This window comes from Rhipicephalus sanguineus, chromosome 8 (assembly GCF_013339695.2).
Source record: "Rhipicephalus sanguineus isolate Rsan-2018 chromosome 8, BIME_Rsan_1.4, whole genome shotgun sequence".
Lineage (NCBI taxonomy): Eukaryota > Metazoa > Arthropoda > Arachnida > Ixodida > Ixodidae > Rhipicephalus > Rhipicephalus sanguineus.
Window position 1 is genome coordinate 6,131,944 of NC_051183.1, and position 20,892 is coordinate 6,152,835.

The 20,892-nt window shown below is 48.6% G+C and overlaps 1 protein-coding gene across 1 annotated transcript in view; it reads left to right on the top strand.

Moving 5' to 3' along the window:
• Nucleotides 1–9,794: 9,794 nt before the first annotated feature.
• The window catches only part of LOC119401265 (isobutyryl-CoA dehydrogenase, mitochondrial), a 44,208-nt gene continuing 33,110 nt past the window's right edge, over nt 9,795–20,892 (top strand). Inside the window, exons 1-3 of the mRNA XM_037667953.2 lie at nt 9,795–10,026; nt 11,563–11,663; nt 13,730–13,899. Coding sequence (XP_037523881.1) covers nt 9,930–10,026; nt 11,563–11,663; nt 13,730–13,899 — 368 coding nt within the window. The 5' untranslated portion in view covers nt 9,795–9,929. The remainder of the gene's footprint in view (nt 10,027–11,562; nt 11,664–13,729; nt 13,900–20,892) is intronic.

Sequence of the window (20,892 nt, forward strand, 5' to 3'; positions counted from 1 at the left end):
GAGCACGATGCTGTTCGCTTTTTTTCACGGCCTTCGAGACTCGCTTCTATCCTTTTAAATTTCGGAGGCTGTGAGCAGGGTTCTTCAATCAAGTTATGCCGCGGTGGCACAGTGGTTACGGTGATCGGCTGCTGACCCGAAGGTCGCGGGTTCGATCCCAGCTGCGGCGGTCGCATTTCGATGGAGGCTAAATGAGAAGCCCGTGTTCTGTGCGATGTCACAGAAGGTCGAAATTTCCATAGCCGAAATTTCCTAACGTGGTTTTGAGACGTAACACCCTTTCCATCATTATTTATTATGTCAACTAATTAAATTTTAAATATCAGTAATTAAATTACCTTCAATTTTTGTCATCATGCGGACCAACGGCCGGGAACTTCACTTCAATTCACCTGACTCCTATATTCATTACACGTGTACGTACCATGCACATCCAATGTCTATCCACCAGCAGTGCAATATTAACGTACATGGTACGTCTTACACACATCCGCGCTTTCTTTAAAAAAAAAAGGTTCGTACAGGGGATGTTAAATGTACGTTACCGCACGACATTGACATTCGGATCATTTATGGACGTTGCAGAGACGTTCGTGGTTCACAGGGTTCACTTCAATTCACCTGACTCCTATATTCATTACACGTGTACGTACCATGCACATCCAATGTCTATCCACCAGCAGTGCAATATTAACGTACATGGTACGTCTTACACACATCCGCGCTTTCTTTAAAAAAAAAAGGTTCGTACAGGGGATGTTAAATGTACGTTACCGCACGACATTGACATTCGGATCATTTATGGACGTTGCAGAGACGTTCGTGGTTCACAGGGACCATGGTATGGAATAAAGTCCTGCTACCTGCTAGTGGGAGAAAGGTTGCTTAAGTGCGTTTCCACAGGTTGTACCGGTGGCGTGACTTGGGGCCAGCCTTACGGTTTTCCTGCGGTTGTGTGACCGCCTCCCCCTCTCCCAAGTCGCTGCTGCAGGCAACGAAAGGGTTTGGGGGCGGCTGCATGAGCCCGGGGGCTTGCCCGCACGAGACTTCACGCATTGCCACGCGTGGAGTGAAGAGCGTCATGTTTAATGCCTGGCCAGGTAGCAGAGCGGCACAACTTTTGGAAAGTCTTACGGCCACTCGTATGTCCGGCCAACCGCGAGTCGTGGAATTAGCCGAGGGTGGCTTTCCTTAGACTGCGGGGTACCCCCACCTTGAAAGACTCCTGGGGAGCTTCCTCTGGTGGGATGTGGAGCGCAGGAGAACTCCGCCGGCGACAAACAGATGCGAATCCAACGTGCCCGCAGCAATACCAGACTGCGTAAACGGCACACGGCGCCGACAGCAATACCAGACTGTCAAGACGCGCCCGCTCCTTGGGAGCACGGCTCTTGGAGCCCAAAACGGATCGCTCTGCTGTGCCTTTGGTATCTCTTCTCTGCTTAACAGGATACCGGCTGAAGTGACGTGCTCACCCGAGGCGATCGACTCGAAAGTCTGTTCACCGTCGGGGTTCGCTCCTTTCGACCCATTTGAGCCAAAGGCCCCGGAGTCTACTCGGTGCGATTGCTCTCGGGAGAGGCGGACACAAGTGTCACACTGAAACGGGGGCACGCGACAAGGCGTGAGCCACGACGTTTGAACTCCCTTTCCGGTAGCGCACAACGAAGTTGTACCGCTGCAAAGTTAACGCCCAGCGCGCGAGGAGGCCCGAGGGCTCGCGCAAGCGCTTAAGCCGGACGAGCGCCATGGGGTTCGTTTCCTCCACCAATGGCACTCCATTGACATAGCAGACAAGCTTCCGGCGAGCGAAATCTCGTGTGGCGTCGGTAGCCACTACGAGGGTTGCAAATTGTTGTAGGGCGCCGAAAGGGACGACCCTGTAGCCACCGCTTGGGAAGTCATTCACGATACCCGTGCGCGCGAGAAAGACGCAACCGAGAATCACGGGCAGCGAAAGACCCGGGAGATGCACAAAGCGCTGTCGGCGCGCGCGATTCTCCCAGCGCACAACCAACCGCGAAGCGCCGCACGAAACAGCGGTTCTGCTCGCGAGATGGAAGGCAATGTTTTGCCTGGAGCCGTGCCGCAGTTGTGTGCAGCGCTAATTGCTCCGAGGCAGGCGCCGCCGTTGTAGGGTCCTGCGCCTATTCTCCGCCATGCACGCCATACCCAAAGGGGCCTCGAGTGCCTTTTCTGCGCCGTGTCGGAGTCGACGAACCCGGCCGTAGCGTCTTTGTTCGCTGCGGCAGTGGAGAACGTCGCGTCCCTTCACGGTCGCCTCGTAGGGTAAGCGTTTCGCAAACCTATCTCCACAAAGGCAAAGAAAGAACGTAACCAACGTAACTGCGTCAAGGGTGCCTCGGCGACGCCAGCGGGGCCAGTGTACCTCGCTGGTATCGAGACACTGTAATTATGACCTCCGATATAGCACGCAATCTCGGAGTAAGCGCTAGGAAGTGTCGATCGTGAAGCATTACTTCTTTTCACCTCTCACAGACGGCGGCACCGCCCCGCTCCGCGCCGCCTACCTACACTGCCAACAGAGAGCACCGTGCGAAAGAGAATGTGTGCCGTGTCGAGCATCTGCCGACTTAGCTTAGTCGGTAGGGCGTCGGGCGCTGGCCATTGCAGCCGCAAGATCGTGGGTTCGATTCCCAGCGGGGGATCTCTTTCTTGGTTTTTTCTTGCTCGCCCGTTGGCGTCCATTTTATCAATGTCATATCCGTGACGGATGTACTTGGTGGACCCCGGCATAAAACACTTTCGTGTTAAAATTGTGATTTATGGCGTAGTGGGTGCCTTGCTAGTGTACTTGTATTAGTAGCCCCAAGAGAGCTTACAACGGACTCTAGAAATGCTGGTCTTCCAGCTTTCGCTGTGACTGTGCTGCGATTTCAGCGCAGGCCTGGCGTTTTTCTACACAAATCACGCCTACAATGTCAGCTCTAAGCATTGAGCCTATCAGGATTTCGCGCTTGTCTGCTACACCCTGTTATATCCGCTTGCGCAGTCGGAAACGCACAAAATGAAGTGAAATCAGTTGATCGCGCACGATGGTCATGCGAGACAAGGAAGAACGGGTAGGCAACTGCATGGAAAAGCCGGGTGGGAGACAATTCACTAGTGATATTTCTTGTATATGGACCAATCGAGAGCATGTACCCCAATGATGTCACGTGAATCACCGTTCTTACGTCACTAAGTGCGCCAAAAAGACGAGAAGCGGCAAGAGAGAACAGCGCGCTCGTTTCTTTTTTTGATAGCGAAGCTGTTCTAGCTCGGCGTAAAGTGTCTGACCGTGCCCGAAAACTATCACCATCATGCAAGGGTATGTGCCACAGATTTTGGGCAAATCTCACTACAGCGTGGCCTGTAATAAACCTGATGGGCGAGAAAACGAGTACAGAGAGAGAGAAAGAAAGAAAGAGAGGAACAAACAGAGAGGCGGAAAGAAATATTGTCGCGGGGTCGTGACGGGGACGAAGGCAGCGGTCGGCGCGTCCAAGAAGAAACTGTTTATTTGGCCGAACTTTTCGCCGGGAAACGGAAAGTCAAACTATAGCGATACACACTGTACACTGATAGCGGCATTGGCCGTCGAAAAACTGATGATCGCTCGGACGAGCCGTCTTTTATACATCATGCATCGAACTTTCCAGCCTTATCACTGGTGGTCGGGCAAGCTCTGGAATAATCTTGACTATTCGCGTCATGTGCGCAATCTTAACAAAATGATCTACTACAACCGCGAAGCTTCTCGAACACTGCGGCGCGGTCAGCGTCGAGCGTTGCTATAACCGTCCTTGCGGGTCAAACCCGAATACATCGAAATAAAACAAGAAGCGGGCGTGGCAATATAAAGAAAGAGAAAGGGGGAAAAATTACACCATCTCCCGCTAAAGCGGACCATGAGTTTCGGTAGAGTTTCGGCATGTCGAGCCCGCGTTTCATCCGTAGTAGTTTCCCGCCGACGTTCCCATTTGCGCTGGGCTTCCCTAGCCCGGAGCTCGGGGTCCGCTTGCCGACGTTTACGTTGCGCTTCGGCGCGTCGAGCCTTCCGCTGCTCCGCGATCTCGGCAGGCGTTAAGGCATTACTGCAACTGGCGCCAACGTTGACGCTGGAACTCACGACACCGGCGCAGTGAGTGAGCGTGTGTACGACCTAACGCGAGCCTTTTATCTAAACGAGGAGGGGGAGTGGAGAGGAGGTGTGTGGAGAGGGCTTGCGCATGTGCAGTAAGTGTGGTCACGCCGCACACGACCACCGCATTGAACTCCGCGATGAGGTGCTTCGCATCTAAAAAATCCACGCATATCCACAAAGTCAATGATGATGAGTGGGCAAAGCACTGGGGATCGTTCGGTACAGTGGCGTAAATCCAGTTAAATCACAAGGGGGGACACACATGTTGCCATGGCGGCCATTTTGTTTTTATTTTTATTTATATCAAAATAAAATCATGCTTTGAAATAACATTTAAAAAACGAGCAAGGGTTCCCAGCTCATGTAATTGCATTGTTCTATACATAGCTTGCACGTGACGTCATGGACGCACAACATAGCTCCAACATGGCGGCTTTGATGACGCCAAGGAAGCATGCGGCGATCAACCTGCTTCAGTTTGATAACGACGTCGCCGGGACGTTATTGGGCCTCTGTTCTTCAAAATCGAAGGAACCTGCACGCGATGTACTGATAACACAAACGTGACGTCACAGAGTTCGTGTCCCGCCATGTTGGTGCTCCAGCCTGGCTATTTCAGTGACGTCAGTGCAAGCCATCTATTACAATGCCTCTGCCCCTTACACACTGCCTCTGCGAGGCCTGTAAGGTATTTGTAAATAAAATAAAATAAAAATATTGAGTCTTCTCCGAAAGTGGTCAAGCGGCAGTTACGCTTTCAATAGTCTCACACAGCTGAAGGGTATTGAACACAGGCCTGCACACATTGCAAAATAAACAGGCATTAACAAAAAAAGTTGATTGCACTATAGTTAACTCTCAAGCAATTAAAATATATGGCGTTTGAAAGATAAATCTCACGGGGGGGACAGTGCAACCGGTGTCCCCCCCCCCCCCCCAGCCTGAACACAAGGGGGTCAGAACCCTCCTGACCCCCCCCCCCCCGTGATTTACGCCAGTGGTTCGGTAACCGTGAATCTCCCGTGACATTGCCCACTCGCGCATGTAAATGAGTGACAACGCGTGCATACAGTTATATACAATGTTTATTGGTCATAAATGGTATGAGGTGTTGAGTTGTGGATTCCGTTTTCCCTTCGTTATTACTGCTTTGTGGTCCGTGAAATGTAGAGCCAATGGTTCTTCGATCGGATCTAGCCTGAGGTTGGCAAAGACAAGGTCTATGCACGCCCCCCTGGCGGTAGCTCGCTGTCTGCGTCGACGTTGCCTTTCGCGGACGAGAGCGCGTTCACGGTCGTGCATGGCAGAAAGAGAATTTGCGGTGTGGAACGTGCTTATATATGCCTATTTTCACTACAGCGCCCTGTCGTGTATATTTTTTTTTAGATGTGAAGTATCTCTTGCTCGGGGGTATGTCACGCGGCGTGGTCATCTGCGTTGTGGTCCGCACTACGCTGCGGAGGGGGCAGGTGAGGAACCGGTCGGGCTGCTATCCGCAGTGGAGACGGCGGGAGAGGAGGACGCCGGGATGATGTGCGATCACGAGGAGGGAGAGGGGAACTCGTGACTGCTGTTCCCGTAGCTCTCTTGGCGAGGGAGGGAAGACAGGTTTTGCTCCAGCTCCGTCTCTCCTTGGTTGCATTCGTTGCCAACCAACAGCAAGAGCAGCGAGAAGTCCTGTGCTTGCGTGCTTGCGACACGTTCCTCGGCTGCAAGACTCCACACGTACTCGAAAACGCCAAACGCAAGGTTCACAAAATGGCTACCAGCAAGTTTGCAAACCTTCCGCGGGAGATTCTGCTGGTGGTGGGGAAACCGTACATGATCACGTCCAACATCGACGTGGTGGATGGGCTCGTCAACGGCGCTGTCGGCACGTTCCAGCTTTGCGAGCGCCAGGCCGCCGGCGACGACAACGCCTACCCTAAACGCCTGTGGCTACCCTAAACACCGGCAGGATCCCTCGAACGCGTTCCAAACGAGCGGTACAAGAAGCCACACGCAACGGGTACGTCGTTGAAAGCGCGTGGATCCCGATCGAACCACAGTGTCTAACGCTAACCGTCGACCGCAAGTCCGGCGTTGCCTGCAAACGGCTCCACTTCCCTCTCGTGCAGGCCAGCGCCATTACCGTACACAAGTCTCAGGGCGCAGGGGCGTAGCCAGAAATTTTTTTCGGGGGGGGGGGGGGTTCAACCATACTTTATGTATGTTCGTGCGTGCGTTTGTATGTGTGCGTGCCTATATACGCAAGCAAAACTGAAAAATTTCGGGGGGGGTTTGAACCCCCCCAACCCTACCCCCCCCCCTTGGCTACGCCCCTGTCAGGGCGGCACGTACTCCGAGGTCGTGTACGAGTACGCAAAGACCCATCCGCAAAAGTTGGTGTGCGTTGCGCTGAGCCGTTGCACCGACATCAACAGCCTATACCTCACCAACCCGTCCGGCGATCACTGCTTCCATGACAGAGACGCCAACGCAGAACATGGCGGAGGAGTTTGAACGCTTGCAGAAACACAAGCTAGACACCGTCACGCACCGGTACTTACACGCGCTCGAGACCGGCGCAGACACCGATTTCACGCTAGCACTCCTAAACACCAGGTCGCTCAGCGCTCATGCGTTAGACATTGAGCGAGATCTAGTGCTCAGCAAAGTGGACGTGCTCTGCTTTACGGAGACGTGGAACGCCGTGAACGTTGACATTGCGGGCTGCGCTACGGTCGCGCGTACGCAGGGGTTTGGACGACCTGCGGGCGGTGTGGAAATCTACGTCAAGCTTTCCGACAAACGTTCCGTCAACGCGCTGGACCTACAACTGCGCCCCACTGCTCATCGTAGCAACGGCGAGAGCATTGTGCCGCTAGTGTCTACGGCGTTAACGTGATGACCATGTACCTCGCACCCAACCTCTCACGCACAGCCGTGGAGCAGTACATCGACGAGGCCATGGGTGATTGCCGAAAGCAGTGCGCAGACACACATCATTTCATGCTCATTGGCGACTTTAATGTCAACGTCATGAAGAGCGATTGGATAGTTGAGTACTTATCATCACACCACTCGCTGCAACACGTATCACACGACGACCGCAAACATCCAACTACCATTCACGGCACATGCATTGATCACGTCTTCACCAATTTCAAGATCCACCCACTGCACCAAGATCCCCTCACGTTTCAGTTCACTTCAGCGACCACAAAGCCATCCTCATCAAAGCAAAGTGCACACCTCAAGTGCTAGACGCTGCTCAATAAAGACCTTCGTTAACCGTTTCACCTTCGTCTACAACGTTAATAACACCGTTAATAACGATCCCAGGTCGGTAGCAAAGCATGCCCAACGAACGCCAACGGAACGCGATCGTGCAAGCGCTCCGGCTTCGCATCGCCTCATGGTCCCCTTTAGCGGGAGATGGTGTAATTTTTTTTTCACAGATGTTTCTTTTTTTGTTGTTTCGGTTCACAGATGTTTCTTTTTTGTCGGTTTCGGTTTCGTTGACCTTGACGGACACCGACAAGGCTAGGCTAAGGAGCTTCGTCCCTAAAATTCTTCACGAGGCCGGATGCGAACCCGCGTACCCTCGATCCGAAGGCGAGCGTCCTACCACTCGGCTATTCAAGCGCGCTAGCAGAGCATAGAGTGTAGCGATGGGGCGGGAAAGGAAAGGGAGTATGAGGAGGAGAGATGCGATGATGAGGAGGAGGGAAGAGAGAGTAAGGCGTAGTCCAAAAAGAATGGGAGAGAGCGAAAGATATGCAGAACTAAAAAGAAAGAGAGAACGTCAACGAGAGAGAGAGAAAGAAGCAGAGAGACCAAAAAAAGAAAAAGGAGAAAGAAAGAGGAAGCAGCATCGAGTCGTCTAGCGACCAGATACCGCACCACCTGGCCAAGTCCCCCACGCGCTGTAGCTAAGCCAAGCCTACCGACGGAGACATCGCGCGCATAGCCTTGCTGCGCCGGATCGTGTCCAGAGAGTCATGGGGCGTCCGAAGAAAGCGCGTACTCCCGAGGAGGAAGCTGCGCATCTCGAAGCTAGACGTGTCGGTCGACGGGGAGTACGAGCGGCGACGGGCACGTGCTTCGCTGTGCCGAGCTTTGTGCGACTTAGTGCAAACTGCCCGATTTATTTTTTTTTTTGTATTTTCAGAGGCCATTTTCGTGCCCCTTAAAAAGATAGGGCGTGCGAACACGGACACAAGAGAGTAGTCAAGACACCACAAGCGCCGCTAAAAACTGAAAAATCATACTTCGGCGGAAAAGAAGGTAGACACAAATATTTATCTTTGCATTCCCAGGCAAGAGGCGATACCTATCAATCAGGTGCGCGTGCTGGTCTACGGGAGAAATAACTCTTCACTTCTTGGCCTCTCTTTTTTTTTTTTTATGCTCAGCTATCTGTTGTTTTTTCTCCATGGTTGAAGCGGATTCCGTCCCTCTCATTTGTGTCGAGAGTTGTGAAATTGTGAAAGCTTCGTGACGTCAAAATGACGTTGCAGAAGAAAAGTGGAAACAGAGGGCGCGCTGCTCGCCGACCTCCAGCCAATCAGCGTCGGCTGAAATGGACAGTCCATTACATTATCATCGAGGAAAGCTCCCCCGGTGAAGTGCTGCATCTTATGTCCCGATTGCTCTTTCGGTTTAAAATGGAAGACTAACGGCGGCGCGCCGTAATTATTGCGCGGCAGCGGCGCGTGATGACTCCCGGTACTTCGGCGGCGGCGTGAGCGAAAACAGGCGGTGGCGCACCGGTCTACACTGTATATGCTACCTTTGGGTAGCAGAGTTGCGCATAGGTCTGGCTAGCAACCATGGCTATGTCGCGAAGACTCCAGCCGCTGGTAGAGTTACTGCATATGCTACCTTTAGGTAGCAGAGTTGCGCATCTGTCTTCCAAACGCCGCTAGCAACGCATGCATTGCGGAGAAGCTGATGCTCGGGCTAACTTTTGTATTTCTCGACGCCGCCGCGGCAGCGAACTGCATTAACGCTGGTCATCGACAGCCAATGTTTTTCACCGGTCTTCGACACGCCTGACATGTTAATCGGCGACACGGTAGGCATGTCGCCTGCAAAAACGAAGTGCGACTTCACCGCATAGCTGTTGTTGCTAGCCGGAGCTATGCGCAACTCTGCTACCTAAAGGTTACCTGCGGCTAGAGTAGCTGCGGCAGGGGCGTAGTAGAGTGGTTCAAGACCCCCACCCCACCCCCCACCCCCAGCCTCCGAAAATTTTCAATTCTGCTTGCGTATATGTACACGCACACATACAAACGCACGTACGAACATACATAAAATATGGTTGAACCCCCCCCCCCCCCCCCCGAAAAAAATTTCTGGCTACGCCCCTGACCTGCGGACACGCGTGAAGGGTGACAACGGGCTCCGTTGCGTACGTCCTGCACTTCGGCACCGAGCGCTGGCCTACCATATCAGACGCCTTCAAAGACAGCGACTGCATATTGTAGTGCTTTAAAGTGTTGTCAAGTGCACAGTCGAAGCGAGAAAACCTCCCGATTTAATCAGAATACAGCGCAGGTGGCATTCTATAATTTCGTTTTTAGCGCGCGTCGGTGCTCCCGAAGCAGACGTCACGCCGACGGTGGCGCCTGCCTTGCCTGCCTCTCTCCAAATTCCGTGCGCTGGTCTGGCGCGCAAAGCGCAAATCTCGGAGGCGCTTATACCTTCGCGTGCACGTCATAGGTGAATCTTCCGTCGTGGCCGCTTGCGATTTCATGCGGCGCAGACAGACAGCGTGATATTTGTAGCCTGCACAAACATGAGCGCGTTCGGCAAGCTTACGAGGCTCTGCCACCTGCGGCAGATTCTCCGTTTGCACAAGCACAGTGCCCGCAGTGCGTCCACATCATTAGACGGTGAGCATTTGTCCAACACGGTGTATCTATCTACTCGTTACGAAGTCTCCGAAGTAAATAAAAGCACTTTCATTTCCGTGACTACCCGCACGATGAGCTTGACAGTTCACTTTAAGTACTCTTTACCATCAGCATTATTGCTTAAACGGGAAGCAAGCTCCATGCAATGCTATCACACAGCGTAGGGATTGATTTCTACTGCATACTGGAATTTCATTATTTTCGCAGCATCACGAGACCCGCCAGGGCGGTTCTGCAGTCGTTGTCCAGTATAACAGCCGTGCGAATTTACAAGGCGAACCGCAAATGTTTGGCTTTAGGCGCGTAGTTGAGCACTAAAACATAGAACACTTGAATAACTTGTTTAAATGGAGCAGACGAAGAGGAACTTTATAGGCCCGTGTTAATGTATTAACCGGCACTTTGGTCGCGATCAGGGCCGATCGGATTTCTTGATCGCGATGAATAATGGTCGCTGCTACACGGTTCAAACTAATACGGACCGAGCAAACGTCAGTCATGCGCCGATCACGATCGTGCCTGATAGCGATCCCTGTGCCCTGTGACACCGGTATTACATTCACTGACATGGTTAATGCTTTATCATACTGTTCTTGGCACACCCAGATATCTACGACACGAAACGATGAATTAAACAGCATTCAAACCAGAGCGCAGATATGACAACAGGCTTTTGCTGTACCGGCGTGATTCAAAAGCATTGTTTTATGCGTTCTTATTTCAACTATTCAGTACCTGTAGCTGGCTATCACTCTATAAAACGATGTGCTGCCACAAATGCTGACATCTTGCCCAGCATGCTAAATTTTCCAAGTTTCTGAAATGTTATCCAGAGTATTCGGTGCATCACTTGCATTGTTGGCTCCTGGCTGCCACTGTCATCATCCTGCTGTGATACTTGAAAGAACACCTCAGCTGTTGCTTCTGAAAGACAAAAACTGGCACGCTCCCGTTGGTAGCAGGAGGCTACTAGGAAATTCATGTGGATATCTCAGAGAGGAAAGCTTCCTAGTTGAAGAAAAATTTGTCCTGGTCCTGGGTTCGATCCTCCGACTAGGAATTTTTCTTGAACTGGGAAGGTCTACTTCCTGAGAAATCCGCGTAATTTCTTTGTAGCTTTGTGCTACCAACGGGTAGATGCCAATTTTTCCTTTCCGCCACCTTGAGAGATTATGCAGAACTGACCTGCAACATTCAGCTGTTGTTTCTGTGGTGTTGGAGGTTTCAGCAACACCAGCATAGCTGTTTATGTTCACTAGCATCTTGCGTAGCTAGCAGAATGGCAAGCCTGTCAATATGGGCCATTCACTGAGCAGGTGATTGCAGAAATTTGGTTTTGTGGTCCTTATTAGTGGACTCCTTGCATTGAATCTCTGGGAATCCAACCAGTTGTTTACAATATTAATCATCATCGCTTAAAATTCTAGTTAACTAGGTTAATCTTAATTAACAGGAATCTACGGTACATCCATTCTCTACAGTTCACTAAGCAGAGCTGTTCGCTTTCTTTCGCAGCCACCATTGGGCTGTCAGAAGAGCAGATCCAAATGCAGTGCATAGCTGCCGACTTTGCCGAGAAGGAGATGCTTCCAAATATGATGGAATGGGATGAAAAGGTGACGGTGCATGCACACTACGGGATTCACAATTGGTGTTCATTGTAATCAGTGTCGATATAACAGCTTTCATGGCACTTAAACCAAAGAGTTGTGCACCTTCTTTTGTTTATTGGTGTCCTCTAACTACTTATGCAAAACGTAGCACAATGGAACAAAATGCAGCAGAAAAGCCTTAAATGACCATAGAAGTTCAAGCTACCATATTTTTATTCTCAGCATGTCAAGTAACAAAGGGGTTTTGATAATTGTCACACAAAAACCCATATCATGGTAAGAGAAAACTTAAAGCAAGATGTAAATTACCTTCAACCAAATGCTTGCAGCTGTAATGCCACATTTCACTTTTTTCACGTAACATTTCACATAATAAGGTAGTGCAAATGACAGCAGTGGCGTAAGTTAATGCACCATGGATGCCCATAGCTCCCGCGATTGGCCGTTGTGATTTGTGGATACAACAGATTCCATGAGGCTAAGAGCGTGGCATGCTGATGTGTTTTTCCCCATGTTGCATCACCTCTCCCATTGGAGTATGGTACTAAAAAATGGTTGAAAAACGCAATGCCACAGTTCCCTTCACAGCACTCACAAGATTGTGTGACAGTGCATTGCATTTTGAAGCAATGCTCATAGTTGCACTCATTCATACCACCTCTGTTGCAAGAGGAACGCACATTGTGATGCTGCTATTAGTGCTGTTTGACGAGGTTTCTTGCGACCATTGCAGTGTCTCTATTATTTTAGGCCATTCTGGCTTTAATGAAGTGTATGAGCCAAAACTACAGTGTTTTCGCATGGAGATAGTAAAAGCAAAAGTATGCTAATTAATGCATTTCATTTGGCAAGTATGGCACATTGCCCGTTATCTGTACAGTTCATACAATGCAGTAATCTTCTGGTATACTGGAATTAGGGTCACCTAGAGCAGAAAACATGACACCTTACGATGACGGCTGGCAGTGCTAGAGCACTCTGGTCTAAATCATCTGTTGCTGCAGCCTGCAGTCTACAGGGCCTATAGCAGGCCCGTAGCCAGGAATTTTTTTCAAGGGGGGGGGGGCACTTACTTGCTCAAAACCTTGACTATTTAAGAAAAACACCTATTGTCATTATTTATTTTTGGTAAAAACACTTACTTCACCAAAATTTCGCCTCCCCCCCCCCTTCCCCCGGCTACGGGCCTGGCCTCTAGGATTGATGGCTGCAGTTGCTGTGCTAGTCATGTGTCCGTGCAGAACTCACCAATTGCGCTCTGCTGTTTTTCATGCCGCGTTCGCGAATTTTAGCAAACACGGAGTTTATGAAGGCCTGCTTGTTTATTATGCATTATGGTTCTTGCAGAATGATTAGAACTATGGGCTTCTTCAGATCGGACACATCACTAGAATGTCTAGCTGAATTCTTGAACATTGTAAAGTGAATGCCCAAATAAATATGGCAGCATTCATCATAGAGTGTTACTTCTTCTTTAATAACACTTGGCGACAGCTTTTATGGCTGATGTGAACTTGATTCTTCCAGGCCACGTTACAGACCTCCTTGTGTATTTCGTTGCATAACTTCTAAATACCGCGATAAATGAACAGGCACGCACACGTATGGAATGAACCGAAGAGCGTTTTTTTTTTTTTTTTACATTCCACAATGAAAATGGCAGCAGAAAGCATGCAGACGATCCGGCACATTGATCTGAAACATAGGAAAGGTGTTAGGTTGATTTGCTGCAATAATGCATCCTTACAGCTTTTATCATTTCATTTTCTGTGCATTGTTTTATTTGTGTTATGTGGCCATTTTATTCAGTAAGTAAAGAAAGTTTCAACCTTCATATTTAAACTTTGCATGCTAGGCGCACTGGTTGTTCGCGGCGCTGTTCTAGTAGTGACGTTGCAAAAGTGGCCATGGTTCCCCAGTTGTTTTGATGTGTAAATGACACAGTGCTACATTTGAGTACCTGCAGTAAATCTACACAGGAAGCACTAAGCTAACCCTCCGGGAGGGCCCAATCATGATGGAATTTGTGGTTCCCTTGACTTGTGTGTCTTGTGTCTCTGCTTCCACAGGAGCACTTCCCTGTGGATGCAATGAGGAAAGCCGCCGGGCTCGGCTTTGGAGCCATTTACATTTCGGATCAGTATGGAGGGTCTGGACTTAGTCGTCTCGATGCATCGGTGATATTTGAAGCCCTTGCAAAAGGCTGTGTCAGTACCACTGCTTACATCAGCATTCACAAGTATGCTGGCCTTGATTTTTTTTTTTAAAGCAATCTCATTTTCGTGTGCACCCCTGTGCTTCATTTGTACAAGGGATTTCTCATTGTGCCTTGGTTGCAGACTTTTTTTACCAGACTATACTCTCCTTTTCAAAGGGGCTGACAACAGATATTTAAGGACATATTTTTTTATAGTGCAGTGAAAGACTCATCATCGTACTTGCAGCAGTTACTTGCAAAAACGTGTGAAAATCTTGTAAGAACTTCTCAATCTCGGCACTCTGTAATAAAGTAATGGTGCGCATGAAGTCAGAGACGCAATCAGGACTGAACGTGAATCAAAGGACTGTGGGCACCTTGCTGACGGGAAGACGACTAATTAGGCTGTAAAGGGCAGTTATGGGATGGACAAGTTTTGAGGCGAGGGAAGCAAAATGAAGTTTGAAGAGAGGCTAAGGATTGCCGAGCAAAAGACACCAAGGGCAAAGGGAACTGGACAGGTAGTGCGCAAACCTTTCAACTGTGAAGGTTGGTGCACTACTCGTCCGATTCTCTTGGCCCTTTGCTCGGCACAACTACGTCAGAATGTTGTACCTACTAGCCCAAGTTGAAGCTTTGCCGTGGCTAAGGATGGGCAGAGAAAGTGTTCCGGTATTCGTATAGGAACAGCGTTGACTCACAGGGGAGAAAATGACTAGGGGACTGAACAGCAAGTATACGACTGGCAGTGTAAGTGATATGGCAACGAAGAGGGTGAAGCAAAAAGTCAGAGAGGTGGAGATGACTTATTGGAGAACAGTGATGGCAAAAAAACAGCTCTGCGTAGCTACCAAAAGGGCAAAGACAAAATATGGAGGGAGGCATTTTATGATAATTCAAAGGGAAGTGCTTTACTGTTTGAAACGAGGTTGGGTTGCCTTAGAACACATAGTTAGAAAGTGAGATTCAGTAAAGAAGAAGAAAAATGCACATGTTGTGGGGAAGAGTAGGAAACGACAGCTTGTGTTAATTGATTGTAGAGATATCCACCCTCATGTATGTTTGGGCTCTAGCCTACCTGAAGCCCTGGGTTTTAGGGACAGCATTGGAAAGGTAAATGAGTCCACGATAGAAATAAGTGAGAGACTCTTGGGGGATTGATGGTGGAAAAGTAGGGAGAAAGGACAAAAATAAATGGTGGGAAAACTAAGGTTACTCTGCCGTAAGGTGCAGAAAGTTGGGCCGCAAGTTCATGAGCTTTCTTTCTATAGGCAGAAAAATTTAATCAGTGTAGCAAGGCATTAGGCAGAATAAAAAGGCAGTAATATTAATATAAGTTTTTCCAAGCTTGGTGGCGCCTGTGCACCGCTGCAAGTATATTGGCGCTGCCTACTGTGGTTTACTTACATGGCGTCGGTCTGTAGGATCACAAGAGAACAAGAATTTGCGATTGGCAGTCAGGCCCTAGAAGCTTTACAAGACAATGTTTATCGATGCAATTTAGATAGGAAACCCTGATCAAGAAAAGTTTTTTAGAAAGTGCGAGTGGCAACTCTCTCCTTCAGCCACCTCTCCGGCTACACCTTTGGTATGCAATATTAAGTACAAGAATTCAATTGTCCAGTGCATTGCAAATGTCCTGTACTGCATGCCTTTGTCTTATGAGGAAGTGTGTTTAGGGCAAATAAGCAAATGCCTGAATTCTAAACTATAGACCTTATGCAGAATTGCTGCCATCTGTGGGAGGTTTGACAAAGCTACCGATTCGACGCCATGTTGAAGGCTTGTGTCCAAATCATATTGCTGTCGCTGCTATAACTTCTTGCTTGTATCTGCTTTGATAGTGGGAAACTGGGGCACAAAAATGTCAGACAAGTGTTTCGCAGCATCTATGTGTTACCAGCATTTCGTAGTTCTTACGTTGACAGTTATTACGTGTAAAGAACTGCCTCACGACGAGAAGGAGGTAGAAGTTTGTCACCGAGTCACATGTAGGCATGCCATCGTTGAGAATGAAGCTTTGCTCTAGGTTATAAATTTTGTCTCTGTTTTCACTGTAATGAATATAAAGTGTTGTTAGCTGTCTGAATACCATGCGTGTAGTGTAGGATGGTTGGGAGGAGGCTTTAGCGCGTGACATGGCTAGGCACAGCGATGACAGTAAGAAAGTGCAGTTGACCCATTTGAAAGTGTATTTTATAAGGAACAGTCTACTTCAAGCAGATGTATTGTGCATTTAATTTTAAATCAGACGTTGTCCTTTCTTATTTTGAAGCAAAAAAATCTTTCGCTGCTGTAGTCACCAACGTATGTTATGTATAGAATTACCGCATGATTAAAATGTAAGAAATTTACACTTCTGATGCACGTGAAAAGTGAAAGTGAAAAGCATTAGTTGCTCCAAGAAATAGGTGCCGGTTAGCTGGCACTTTAGTGAATATCCTTCCAACATGTGCTCCATCAATAACACGATATGCCAAGAATATTCGCATTCACATAGTCACTTTCGGGGCCTACTGGTGCCTTACAATTTCAACCCGTTTCCACAAGGCAGTTTTGCGTAGCCGACTGAACGCTTGCAAAACCACCTCAGCACGTAACCAATGGTAGTGCTAGAGTGTACTAGAATATTTTGAGTGGTGCAACCAAAGCTGGCGCGCCTTGCAAACCGGTGTCCCCTCTTTTGAAGAAAGTAGCGGTGGTGCTGGTGTCGCATAATCTTGAACACGGCCGGGCTAGAGGAGGGATGCGACACGTGTCGATGAAGAAACGCGCACGTCTCCCCTCTAGCCTAGCCACGCCGAGGAAAGTTGTCATGCTCCGACTCACTCACTTGCATGCGCGTCTGCGAGTGGTGCCGTGCATCAGTGATCTAAATGAAAAAAAGTTCTACTCTATTCAATCTGATCACACACTTTACGAGTGTAAGGCTGATAACAGCCCCTTAGAAATGGGACGCAAGAGACTATGTACGTTTTTAAACTGCATATTGTGCCGCTCACCCTTTTTATTTATTTATTTTTCCTGCGATGCACGCGCCTAACACCACGCGGCGTTTCATATTCCTTGTGTGCCGGCGCCGCATCTATGTTGCAGGGAGCTTCGACGGCAATGGCGAGGTGCCGGCCTAAGGAGCTTCGCTCCTAAAAAAAAAGAGCATTTAAATCATTGCTACGCGCCCAGGTGCAAAACCGTGTACGCCCGCATGAACCAAGGCTGCAAGATATCTTTTTTAAAGCTCCGAATTAGTGTGCCTCGATACGAGAAAGCTCCCATCAAGGCACCCTACGCCAAATTATCAAGAGCGAGAACTTGTGTGTGAAAGAAATTTGTGCCAACTTGACAAGCCCTCGGTGCCGATTGCGCTGTGTGGGAATATCACTTCGAGCCTCACTTCATCAAGAGAGACTACGTGCATGTAATTGACGGAGCGGAAGTTCGAGTGCTGATGAAAAAGCCGGGACTCTCTGTGCATGATCATTAGATAAAAATTACAAAATAAGCACGAAAAAGGAACAAATGAAATAGCTCAACCTAAAAACAAGAGTACAATAGTTATACAGAAAAAAATACTACGATAATCGGAGACATCAACATTTTTAAGTGTACAGAACTGTTTTCTAATTGTATAAATATTGATATTAAATATATACACACACACATATATATATATTCATACTAACAGTGAAAACATATAAATGAATACACAATGAACAGTAACAATACATTTCACGTAATGTTCGTTTATAAATAGAGAAAAGGGAGAAAAGCCCTAAAAATAGTACACACTATGAATAATTGGTATAATTATTGGTTCAGGAAATGAGCTTTCACATGATCACATGATTGCTGAGAGAGTGTAAGGGGGAGAGGCCACAGCGTCTTACCCAGCCCCTTACACAGGCCCGAACGTGCTAGTGTGTGCCAGCACACATGGTTTTATCTGCGTTACGCCAAGCTAGCACAGCATACTGCAGCCCGGGCCCCTAAAGTGCTCTGCACGTATCATCATCAGGGCGGTCGAAGAAAAAGAGGAAGAAGACTTCTCCTTGGCGCGAGCGCGTGCTCAGGTGACTATGCTAGGTGGTAGAAAGCGGACAGTCACCAGTGGAACTACGGACACAGCCCAGCGCAAAAGGTGCTTCGCATCTAAAAAAACCACACCATCTCCCGCTAAATGGGACCATGAGGCAATGCAAAGCGCGTTTCGGCATGTCAATCCCGCGTTTCAGAGGGGGAGGGGAGAGGGGGAGAGAGGAGGTGTGTGGAGAGGGATTGCACATGCGCAGTAAGGGTGGTCACGCCGCACGCCACCATCACCACCACCGGTTCGAACTCTGCCATAAAATGCTTCGCATCTAAAAACTCGAGTCTGCCAGGCGCTTGCACGGCGCATATTGGTTGTAGCCGGCACGTTAATGTAGTTCAGTTGCGATGGAGCATCCATTTCTATGTTCTTGTTCAATCCGCTGTCTCTGAAACGCACGAGCCAGCAGCCGCCTGTGAGGCCGGGGGACGCTTTCAAGAGTAGTCGACTCCAGCGCTGGCGATATTTTCTACACAAAACGGGCCGCTCCACAGCAGCCGGTTGCACCACTAAAAATATTCTAGTACACTCTAGTGGCGCACCAACGGTCGAGTGTAACACATTTGCCGGAAAAGCATTTTTTTTCAATTTCATACTGGAGTGCCATACACAAGCATCTGTTAACATTTCATAGCACACAGGGGTGGATACAGGATTTTTACGAAGGGGAGTTAGCTTCTGGGAGAGCATGATATGTGCTGTTATTGGGGTATAAATTTTAAAAAATGTAAGGGGGGGGCGATCAAGCCATCCGGGCCGCCCGTCTGAATTTGGCAGTGATAGCACATGAAATGCTTGAAAAATATGCATAGTGAAGCAATATGCGCGCAGAGCATCCCACCAAATGCTACCTTGTTAAACTCCACAAACGAAAACCAACTACAAACAACATGCTCAAGCACAATCAGTCCATTCGCTGAGAATAGATGACGCGCTCGACCTACCTGTCTAACATGTAATTGTTATCTCGATGTAATAAACAAAGGAATGGTGTCAACAGCAGCACAGGCATGCACGAGTAGCCGCGATGCAGCTTTGAAGCTCGTACACAAAGCCGCAATTTGTCTGTGCCTGCAAGCACACGGTGCGAAAACGGTCTGGCTCCGGCATGACACGAAAGAGTGTTCTCTGATGAGTGCCAATGCTGTCATGTATTGCGTCTATTAAGAACGGCGAACGTAAACACGGCGTTAGTCATAAGCAGTAGCCGGAGCAATGGAACAATCTGCCACTTCTCATCGCCCGCGAGGAAATCTAGTAACATGGAGGTTAGTTTCCTGTAACCCTTTTTCCAGCACCCCAATTTCCTCATTCTGAGCAACACGGCACACAAAAATATGTCAGCATTGCCGTTCCTATCAGCTGCCCCACATCGATACGTACATTCCGTGTGTGCATATGCGGAGCACGCTTAGCCTTCAACATGGCGGAAATGCGCATAGCGGCCGCTAGATGGCAGCCAGGCTTGTAGCCAGGAATTTTTTTCGAGAGGGGCCGCACTTGCTGAAAACCTTGACTGTTTAAGAAAAACACCTATTTTCATTATTTATTTTTAGTAAAAACACCTACTTCGCCAATATTTCGTGGGGGGGGAGGCACGCCCCTAGGCCCCCCTCCCTCTGGCTAGTGCCTGACGGCAGCAGATTTTGCATAAGGTCTACATGAGCACAAGTACAATGTAGAAAAGTGCAAAACAAGGCAATTTGGCTCATTACTTGTCTCTATTCACATGCATTCCGATAATTAACAAAGGCTGTGTTATCACGAAACGCTGAGAACAGATATCACAAGAGTGAATATTGAAGCTTACTTGATTGTGAAGGAAAAACAGCGCTAAAAACGGACGAGGACTAAGGAAGACACGACACAGGCACTGACTCGCAACTAAAATTTATTGGAAGGCACAAGCACACGTATATACAGCAGCCGACTTAGTCATGTGACACTCCATATCGTCTGTGCAGCAGAGCAATCCCGATCTACAAAACTAACAACTCATGAGAAAGTGATACTATGCGTAAGAACACCCGAGAAAAAGAACAAACCATCTACGTGCAAAGAGACCTGCCTAACAATCGACAAAAATAATCGCTTTAACGTGACAGCGTTGAATCGAAGTATCGAACTTCCTTTTCACGAAGTGCTACCGACGGTTTGCTCATGCACCCTTCCATTTCAATGTGAAAAGCTTCCATCATCTCCCTAGTGCACTTGTTCTGATGGCTGAACAAACAAGTGGTTTCCTCTGCCATCAGTTGGCAGCCACACTCTCTACCAGTGTTGCGGAATGGGCGCCTCCATTCCATTCCAATTCCATTCCGGGGAATTAGAGCTTACCACAATTCCATTCCTTTCAATTCCTCGGAATGAAGAAACTTAGCCCATTCCCAGTCCGGGAATGGCCGGGCAGCTCAATTCCATTCCTGTAATTCCTCATTGTAGAAAAGGCACCTTGACAGTTTTATCGAGTTAAGAATGAACATAAAGCTGATGTCATCAGATGCATTAAGGACTGGAAAAGTACACAAAACACGTTACCAAGGTCAAGTGATAGTAGCTTGGTGACATATCTCCTGCAGTACAACCACCCTACTAATTCCCATAGGGGCAGTTCTCCTGCTACCTATAGCATTTGCATGGTCAGCAAGTTTGAACAATTGGGGATATTAACATTGTTTACTCTTAAATGTGTGAATGCTAAAATGATGACATAGCATATTTTTATGCTGACAAAAGTAGTGTTCAAGAAGACTAAGCAGTTTTGCCATGTGTCTGGAGCGCCTAGACAGGAGTACAGTATTGCAAAAGGGTGGGGAGTATGAGGTGAGACGGCGGGCAAGCTGGTATACGAAAGCTTGCAGTGAACACAAGCATTGCGCCAGCGTCAATACGCATCACAACTTAGAGAAGCGCTTTTTCGAATATGCGTCCGAGTCGCCAACGGCGAT